Raw genomic sequence first — 10,192 nt, forward strand, 5'->3', positions numbered from 1 at the left:
GGTGGACCAGAATTTCCTTGAAGCCGTGCGGAAGTCGTTTCCCATGACTTCACCGAACTCCTCCCATGTCCGAGTTTTTGCCTCAGCAACCGCCGAAGCCGCTTTCCGCTTGACCAGCCGGTGTCGGTACCAGATGTGATCGGGCTGCCAGATTGTATCAGGTCGCCTGCAGATGACGTCACACTACAGGATTGTTCGGAAATTGTCCGTTTACAATTGTTCAAAATCACAGAATTTATGGGCTAAAATTGTAAAAACGTAAATATACCTAAAAATATTAAGAGTGGGAAAAAAAAATTGAAGCGCCTTCGCACTTGCCGGTTACGTCAGTACAGCAGCGCTAACGAAGTTAGCTTCGGTTTGGTTTCTTTTTTAGCTGGTCACAAATCAAGCACAATAACAAAAAAAACAGTCTTAATGATAATAGGAACACATTAACAATCTAAACTGACGATATTTGTCACATCTGAGACAATTATTTTGTGTATATCATTTAGTCAATCTTATTTTATTATTTATTCAATATATTTTGCATTTATATTCTTAGGTTTATTTATGTTTTTACAATTTCAGTCCGTACATTTGTTATTTAAATTACATCTTTAATATTTTATTTCCAATGTTTGACGTCAACTGGATAATTTCCAGCCAATCCTGTAGCGGGACGTGTTCGGTTAGGCGACCCCGATACGATCTGGCAGCCCGATCACATCTAGTACTGACACCGGTACCCGTCAGCTGCCTACGGAGTCCCACAGGCAAAAAAGGCCCGATAGGACTCCTTCTTCAGCTTGACGGCATCCCTTACCAGCGGGTTCAAGGATTGCCGCCGCGACAGGCACCGACCACCTTACGGCCACAGCTCCGATCGGCCGCCTCAACAATGGAGTCGGAACATGGCCCACTCGGACTCAATGTCCCCCGCCTCCCCGGGACAAGGGAGAAGTTCTGCCGGAGGTGGCCGTTGAAACTCTTTCTGACAGGGGATTCCGCCAAATGTTCCCAGCAAACCTTCACAATACGCTTGGGTCTGCCAGGTCGGACCGGCATCTTCCCCCACCATCGGAGCCAACACACCACCAGGTGACAGCTCCGCCCCTCTCTTCACCCGAGTGTCCCAAACATGCTTACTTCACCATGTGAGTGGAAAGCACGAGTAAGCCCTTGGGAGGTTCCTTCACGTCCTTTGGGAGAAGCTCAAGTCAAAGAGGCCATTACACCAGTTTTATCACCTTTCGGTAAGATGCATTGATGACATCTCGTAGCAATATAAATAAAGTGGGGGGTTTTCTCTGTTACTAAGAAAACAATGTGCAGTGCTGATTTTATGTTGCTCACAGACTCTTGAGAACAATATACTACAAGTTATTTCTATTTATTTATGTATTTTTTAGCCCAACAGGACAACCTCCAAAGTTGAATCTTTCCAGAACTGCATCCTGATGTAAGTGGGCAAGAGGTTTGGGTTATCATTTCCCATTTATAAAACGCAGACACTTCTTGCTGCTCTTGGCTCCAACCATCAGAACCACAGACCAGTGCATGTGAAAAGAGAAGGATGAGTTTCGTCAGTCATACTTCATAACTTTCATATTATATTTCTTTAAACACTAATGTGTGCAACAAAAATCTGCAGATATAAAAGACTGCAGAAAAGAGTCTCAACATTGTCATGTTCACACAATAAAGGAGGCCAAAGACTACACTTACAGTTATGTAATGCAAACATTTTGTGCAAAAAACAAATACACAAATCCACTTTATTACTACTGCTGTTATTGGTGCTTCATTTAAATTTACATCGTGATTAAAAAATAATGCACCAAAATCAAAATATATAAAAAATGAAACTATCTTGGATACGTGTTGTACATACATTCAAGTTTTTATTTCATATTTTACAAGTGCTCACTGTGGCCACCATTGGCAGCACACATCAAGCTGATAAAGGAGGAAAGGGGGCTATTCTCTAATTGGCTTGATGGTGTCTATGCTGACAGTGGTGGCCACATTTAGCACTTGTAAAACATGAAATAAAAACTTGAAGGTGTGTACAACACGTGTCCAAGCTTGAGATTTCTTTTTTTTATTTTGAAATATTGCAAGATGATTTTGCCGTATTCTTTTTCAATCACCCTGTACGATAACAAAAATACCACTGAGCTTTTTACATGTTAAATGGGTAGCGGCGGCACTGCTACCTCAGTAGCAGTAGTGTTTATCATCCATGCCAAAGCTATTTAGCGCAAAGGCCGGCCGCCGGATTGCCATTAAAAGTGATCACGTACCTCAAAAAAGGCACTGCTGCAGAAAATAGTACCACGCCTGTATAGTCCCAGGAAAGAAGTGTAAGTAGTCGGCAGTGCGCTGTTTTTGTTGACTCGCTAAAGTGCTCTACAGTACTTGTTCACCAAGAGACACGCCGCCTCCTCTCCGGTATGCGCGAATACACAAATGAGCGGCTTGTGTTCCAAAAAAAAAAACACGTGGTGAAACATTAGCAAAGGAAGTGTTCCAAATCGCCTTCTTGCTTTTGGTGTGAATGTAGCATTAGGCGAAAGGACTTGTCTATTTACTACCCAATAGCTTCACTGCTAATGAACGAGCAGCACCGGGTGTAATGCATTTTTTTTTTTGCATTTCGCCTTGCGTTAGCCAATCGGCTTTGAGTACAGGCTACGTCACACGCAGTGCCCTGTCTGTTGTCACGGCTGTGTAGTCCCATAAGAGAAATGGTATGCTAAAGTGCTCTACACTCAACTTCCTCCTCTCCGGTGTGCACGAATGCACGAATGAGCGGCAATCGTACAAAAAAACCCCCCCAAAAAAAAAAAAAAACTTGACGCGGTGAAACTCTAGCGAAGGTAGCGTTCCAGATCGCCTTTTCGGTTTTGGTGTGAATGCAGAATAAACGCAGCATCGTTCGGTGATTTCAATAACAAAATACAGACAATCCAAAACACATCGCAGCTCTGAAGATCATAAACCTCACTTCTCACTTGTGTCACATGTCGGTTTGAGCTTAGCTGTCAGTATAACACAATCGGACTCGGAATCGGATATGTCGACAAGATCGATCAAATTACGAGGCATGTTTTGTGTGACTTTTCTGCATTTAACACTACTAAGTGTCATTGGCTGTGTGTACTGTGACTTTTGTGTATTTCAATTAAACAATAAAAACTAAGTGAGCAACTTACTGACAGTTCATCACCGTCAGCTTGAGTGTCAATAATGAGGACGACCGACTCGGCGGCTGACGTCACGCACGCATAAGGTAACAACAGGGGGCATGAAAATGAGCTGTCATGGCTTACGAAATTCATGAAAATATGTACATTTTAGGAGGCCGTTTCATTGTTTATTTACCAAAGCAATCATTGAATCATATTATCTGTACTTGCATTCTTTCTTAAAAATGCTTTTAGGGTGATTTTGTTTCTTCTTTCTTACACTTTAATATAATAATGACAAAAAGGGACTGGCGAACTAATGACGTTTGTTAAAAAAGGCACATGCACATTTAGGAATTGCCAGTCTCCAGTGGTTTTAACATTTCATTTTCATTTAACATTTCACATTTTTAGTGGGATAACTAAATTACTTTCATAGCTGTCGAGCAGAGCACAACTGGTCTTTTCCCCATGTGAGCAGTACGCCCACCATTCATCATTAATTTCTTAGGATATAGCCAGTGGAACTTAACGAGGGGGATACAGACTTCTCATGCTGTGCTTGGACAAAAACATCTTGCTCTAACAAACTCAGCAAACTCCGTACTCTGAGGGGGAAACAAATAAAATAAAATCTCTAAAAAATCAGCTTGGCGTCCAGGGATTCAAGGTTGGATACACAAAACAACCAAGTGAATTAACTATGTCAATGTTGGCAGTATTTTCAATTAAAACAAGAGCAGGATGTAAACAGCTGAGCCAGAGTTTCTGGACGGAGATCTGAGATGACCGATGTGGCCGTGCAGAGCCAAAATTTGAGGTTAGCTGAGGACATGCTAACGTGTTTACACTCACTGACCCTCTTTATTCCTACTCCAATGATTACAATACAAGCACAATGCTGGCGTAAGGTTACCGAATTCAGACTGCTAAAGATCAGACTGATCTCACTCAAATACCACTGGCTCGAACCAAGCACACACTTCTATAGCTCAGTGGAAATTACATATATGTTTAAAAAAAAAAAGGGGGGGGGGGGGGGGGGCTTGTCATATCAAAGCGTAGATGGACTTTTAATTTGTCAGATTCTGATGATGGGGGGGCGCAACCCTTTCAGATGAGTGGTTTTGATCATGTTTTGCTGAGTCACTTTATACAAATGGGGGTTACTAAGTCAGGAGTTAGCCTTGCAAGGAATTACAATTGAAGAAAAAGCTAATCTTGCAGAGATTTTGCTATCTAGAGAAGCAACCATTTTATTGCACATTTGGACTCACCAGCAAACAATCACGACGGTAATGACCGACGAACTCCTCATCATGCCCTCTGTACAGCCCCTTGGACAAAAGCTCTTTGTTGTACTGGTATGCGTATATCAGATACATCAACGCCTCCACATAACTGAAAAGGAAGCATCATTTTTTAGGGTTTGCACTTTGTCTTTACTTTGCTGCCCTCTGCAGATGATATTGAAGAAATTAAAGAGTAGCAATAAAAACTTCATATTTTGTCTGTAATTAATTTGATACTTTCATTATTTTTCATGTACAATTAGTACCTTTAAAAACACATTTTGCAACTTGCTGTCGACTGAAAATGACATCACAAGGTCTCAGGTAACCAATCACAGCTCAGCTTGTGAATGTTACATGACCTGAGCCCTTGTGATGTCATTTTCAGTCGACAGCAAGTGGCAACATGTGTTTTTAAAGGTACTAATTGTACATGAAAAATAATGAAAATATAAAATTTATTATAGGCAAAATATTAATGTTTGACTGCCAGAAATGGCTAAATAAGTAAAGTATCTCTTTAACGTTTGTTAGAAACAAAACCATGTACAGTAGTAGTCGTAGATTATAGTAAAAGCTAACGATAATCTGTTAGTGTGTGACCATACTTGGTTTTGTGGAAGAGCTCCAAGCCAGTTATCATAAAAATGGTTGTTTCCCGGAAATTCCTGTAGTCCTGATGCCACATCTGTGTTGAAAAATATTCATTCAAGAAGGGCAGCTCGTTGAAATATGTCGTTTGAAGGGAATGCATTAGAGATAAGGGAAACCCCAGCTGACCTCATACTCATCCACGTTGACCTCCTCTGGCTTAATTAGGTCCAGTTTTTCACGTGCCACATTCATAATGCTTTTGCATCTGTGGGGGAGGAAAGAAGGCCGTAAGACGAACTGGCATCAGCGAAGATGGTGAGTCATTGTCAGGAGATGAAACAGTATCGCCTGCCCCTGGGCCATAACTTGGCCTAATGAATCACTCTTTAGTGCTGAGAGGAAAAGTGAAACACTCCTCCGGAGGCTCCTATTGAGGCCACATGTACACATGAATCTAATTATCTTACTCAAAATAGGGAAGTGAGAAATCAATTTTTCTCCCAGGAATTTGGAGAGAGGCCAACAAGCACTGGAGGAAAGATTTACGACGTGACTGGAGAAATAACGCAGTGGTACGATCAGGAGCACATTTTAAATACAGAGGGAATGCTAGTATCTGTCAGTAATGTGGAAAGGCATTACAGCATTCCTTTTTAGATTTACACATCAACTTAAGTTCGAAGAAAAAGAGTTAAGCTAAATCTCTGTGCAATGTGTCTCTGCTGTACAATAGACAGGCTGACTCATACTACAAGTGTCTGCTACCCTCTGCTGGCCATATGGAAAGATGACAAAATGCAAACATTTTGTTTTATTTTGTTATTGCAATAGCTGCTTCTGCTCTGTAAATGTTACAGCATACCAGTGCAACACAGAATCAAATGCAACATTACGAATAAAATACAAAATTAAGGATTATTCTGCACTTCATCTACAGTGGAAACTAATGTCATGCCCCAAAGCTGTACTGTATTTCAAAAACCAAAATAGTACATTGAAAATTTCAGAGTATATTTTACTCTTAAAACAAAAAAAGGCTAAATGTGGTCCCAGTTACCCTTTTATTACTTATAAGTATATGTATATGTGTGTATATATATATATATATATATATATATATATATATATATATATATATATATATATATATATATATATATATATATATAAATTCTTTTACTGTGTACAAGAGAATTTGCCTATGCCATCTATGTGGGTGGAGCATCAAAGTTTAATGATCATTTTGAGGACATTGTACAATATGGGGATTGATATTTACTTAGAAAAAAACCTTGTTTAGTTTTTCACTCAGAAATTCTAAGTAAATTTCACTTAGTTTTTTGGAGTAAATGTTACTATTTTTTTTCTAACACACACGTACACATCCTTGTACATCTATACATGTGAGGACATCCATTGATATAATGCATTTCCTAGACCCTCACCCTAAACCCAACTATCAAAAATGATTGCCTAACCCTAACCCTAACCCCAACCATAACCCAATTAAAGCCTAAACTCTAAAACCAAGTCTTGACCTTCAAAAAGAGGTCTTGCAAAGTGAGGACCGGCCAAAATGTCCTCACTTCACAAAAATGTCCTTATTCTGTTGGATAAAGACGTCACAATGTTTTATGTACAAGAACGCACGCACACGCACGCATACACGCGCACGCACACACCCGCACACAATTTGAGGAACGACCCCACAACTTTCAGGTTGGGAGATGACCCATGTACCCTGAGTAATGGCTGAATAGTGAATATTAGTACGTCGCTGGTGTCAGGTGGAATCCATATACATCCAAGAGACCAATGATGATGTTTATGGTCTCCTTTTTGACACACCAACAATTTGTTAAACAGAAGGAGTGGCATAGCTCAGAGGGTAGACTGGCAGGTTGTGAGTTTCTTCGTCAACCCTTGAATAAGAAAATATGAATTGAAGGTTGAAAACTTAATAAGCGAGGCTTTAAAGCAGCTGTAGCCTTGTGTTGATGTAACTAACGTGTGTGATTTTTAAAGCTAAGTCGGAGACTGCAGTAGCAGGCTATAAATCATGGGCGCAGACGGCGGGGTGATGGGTATTATGTGCTATGTATACAAAATACAATAATAATAATAATAATAATACACAAAAAAATCTGTGTACGTTAGGGCAATGACGCTGGAGACTCATTCAAAAGGCCTGCTGTTTTGCTATTAAAAGTTTGACACGCTCTACGCGGTACCAGCGAGAAATTTGCACTGAAATTGCCTGTTTTAAAATAACGTTAACCGCTTAGCATAACTGGAAGCAAGGCTTCTCCGTCTTTTCCTCATTAATCACACCTCGTAATCTGTTCGTGAGAACTTTGATATTTGTAACTGAAGAAGTACTTTTTATACGCCGCCATTTAGGCTGTGATTACGAACTTGGGAGCGGAAGCGCAACGTGTTTACGTGCAGTCGAAGCTCGTTGCTGTGCTGCGACGTAATTAGTAGAACCGATCTTGTCGACTTGAGTACCCCTCGCTAGGTAACGTAAGCATACCAGCGAAACTCCGGCGTGGCCATTTTAAAACTTGCTGTAGACTGAAAATGATATCCAAGTTGCTCAAAGCTGACCAATCACGGTTCATCTGATTTCTGAGTTGGATCATGTGACAATCACAAGAAGAACAGTGATTGGTCATTACCTGAGCCCTATGATGTTACGTTCAGTCGACAGCAAGTGCCAAAATGGCCACCCCGTTTAAAACATTAAAACCGGTTGATTTTGCTGCTTAATTCATATTCCACTAATGCAATATTAATCAGAGTGCTGTGTTTAAGACTCCAGGGGGCACATACAACATTTGAATTTTTACTTCCCCTTTAAAAATGGATTAAACACTTCTTTGTTTGTGCCTAGCATATTTTACCTCTCATCATATGCCAGGTTCCGGTCAGCAAACTGAGTGAGCAAAGTCCTCTCAAGGATCTTCTTGGGTGCTTGGTTTTGGAGGAAGTAGACAATGACATGCTGAAGTCTGTTGTCATTCTCTGGGGGAGTGTCCTCTTGTGCGAACCTCAGAAGTCGAGCATATTCTAGCTTGAGAGCCTGACCACAAAAACAATGTCACACACATGATCATTAAATATACAACTTACTCCACAGGTTTCTCAAGCTGGATTTAGACTACAAATTGAAACAAACTGAAATGAACAATCAGATCAATCTGGATTTCTCCACTGTGAGCCAGAAAACCTCCAATGTCTGAATTTGGTCAATTTCATTTATTTATTTTTTTCATAAATCAACACTCTTGGTCAGTCCTACATGGCTCTGTTATTTAAGAAAAAAAAACTTCAATCTAAAGGGTTGAACATGGCTAGTTCTCTTTTATGATGTAATGATAAACAAGAATGTTGTTTTCTTGGTTCTCTAAAAGTGATGCAAGGATTCTGCCCGACACCAGCGATCGGCATCATGGCAGCGTAGACAGAGGACAATGGACACCGCAGATTGAAATAGTGCTTTACGGAAGCGTATTGCATTCACTTGGAAAAGAGAGAAAAAAAAAAATAAAAATCTGTTTTTCTGACTATTTTTTGGGGAGCTTTGTTTTTTTGAGTATTTTTTTTTCTCCTGTTTTTCTGAATATTTTTTTTTCTGTTTGACTTAATATTTTTTTCTGACATAAAAAAAAAAAAAAAAAAAAACTGAAAACAAAAAATAATAATTACTCCGAAAAACATTATTCCAAAAAACAGAAAACAAAAATATTCCAAAAAACAGAAAAAAAAATATTCAGAAAACCAGAGCACCGACTTCTGTTTAACTGAGTAATTTTTTTTTTTTGACCTCTGAACTCGAAGTGATTTGTTTCAGACCACTGACCTGTATATATGACTGGATAGCCGCTAGCCCAGACACGCTAGTGCAAGCCGTTTAAGTCACAGGGCGGCCATCTTGTTACTTCCACCTCGCAAGCAACTACTGTGGTACACGTACAGATGAGACATATGCAGCTCGTAGGCAGTTAGTATAAGGCCGGAGGCGGGGTGGGTGTTTTGTTCCGTTTTTGTTTTTTTTCCCCTTGTTAAAAAAAAAAAATAGTGACCACCCCGGCACAACCCTCCCACACCACCTCCAGCCTTATACTAAGTGTCTACGAGCTGTATATGTCTCATAGTAGTCTGCTCGTGACGTGGGAATAACAAAATGGCCGCCCTGTGACTTCAACGGCTTGCACTGGCGTGTATGGGCTATCGGCTATCCAGTCATATATACAGGTCAGTGGTCTGCAACAAGTCACTTGGAGTTCAGAAGTAAAAAAAAAAAAATTACTCTGAAAAACAGAAGTTGGTGCTCTGATTTTTGTAATATTTTTTTTTTCTGTTTTTTGGAATTATTTTTTTCCCCCTTTTTTTCGGAGTAATTTTTTTCCCTGTTTTTCTGAATATTTTTTTATGACAGAAAAAAATATTCAGTAAAACAGAAAAAAAATATTCAGAAAAACAGAAAAAAAAAATACTCAAAAAACAAAGCTCCCCAAAAATATTTGTCAGAAAAATAGGATTATTTTTTCAAGTGAATGCAATACGCTTCTGTAGTGCTTCTCACAAATGTGGATTAAAAAAAAAAAAAGTCGAATTGCTAACCATGTTTGTTATATAATAGCAACAATGGCACATTTAACTTTTAAGAAAATTAATACTCACGTAGCTGCCCATATATCATGAGACGGAACTTGTAAAAACAAAAGGATGACAATAATAATAATAATAATAATGAAGTTACTGTCTGTGCTTCAAAGAGTAGCAACTGGAATGTAAGGATGTAAACAAGAAAAGACAAACACACTGATTTGCATGAAAAGGTGGAAGCGGGTGGAGAGGGAATGCAAAAGGTGAGGGAGAGACAGTACCTGAAAAAAGGCTGCCTCAGGCCCATTCTTTTCATAAACTCTTCTGGATTTGCCAATAGCCATAATTACACCCTGCATGTTTGGGGTCATCATTGCCTGCCCGGGAAGCAGGAACTGCATTAAACAAAATAATAGGCTCTTGTGATGGAACAAGTGTGGGCAATCATAGAGTAACTCACTCTGAAATGCTAAAATACAGACATGCCAGACGTGCATCACTCTGCAGCCCATGCTTTTATTA

At 39.6% G+C, this 10,192-nt stretch overlaps 1 protein-coding gene across 5 annotated transcripts in view; it reads right to left on the reverse strand.

Annotated features, from left to right (window-relative positions):
- usp25 (ubiquitin specific peptidase 25) overlaps window positions 1–10,192 on the reverse strand; it is a 267,458-nt gene that overhangs the window by 63,410 nt on the left and 193,856 nt on the right. For 4 of the 5 annotated variants that reach the window (XM_077504218.1, XM_077504216.1, XM_077504215.1 and 1 more), the window contains 5 exons: window positions 9,952–10,047; window positions 7,963–8,141; window positions 5,246–5,324; window positions 5,074–5,153; window positions 4,451–4,574 (listed from right to left, as the gene is read on the reverse strand). In XM_077504218.1, the coding sequence (XP_077360344.1) occupies window positions 4,451–4,574; window positions 5,074–5,153; window positions 5,246–5,324; window positions 7,963–8,141; window positions 9,952–10,047 (558 nt within the window). The remainder of the gene's footprint in view (window positions 1–4,450; window positions 4,575–5,073; window positions 5,154–5,245; window positions 5,325–7,962; window positions 8,142–9,951; window positions 10,048–10,192) is intronic. The other variant, XM_077504217.1, reaches the window with a different exon arrangement.

Source organism: Festucalex cinctus, chromosome 18 (genome assembly GCF_051991245.1).
Source record: "Festucalex cinctus isolate MCC-2025b chromosome 18, RoL_Fcin_1.0, whole genome shotgun sequence".
NCBI classification, from domain to species: domain Eukaryota; kingdom Metazoa; phylum Chordata; class Actinopteri; order Syngnathiformes; family Syngnathidae; genus Festucalex; species Festucalex cinctus.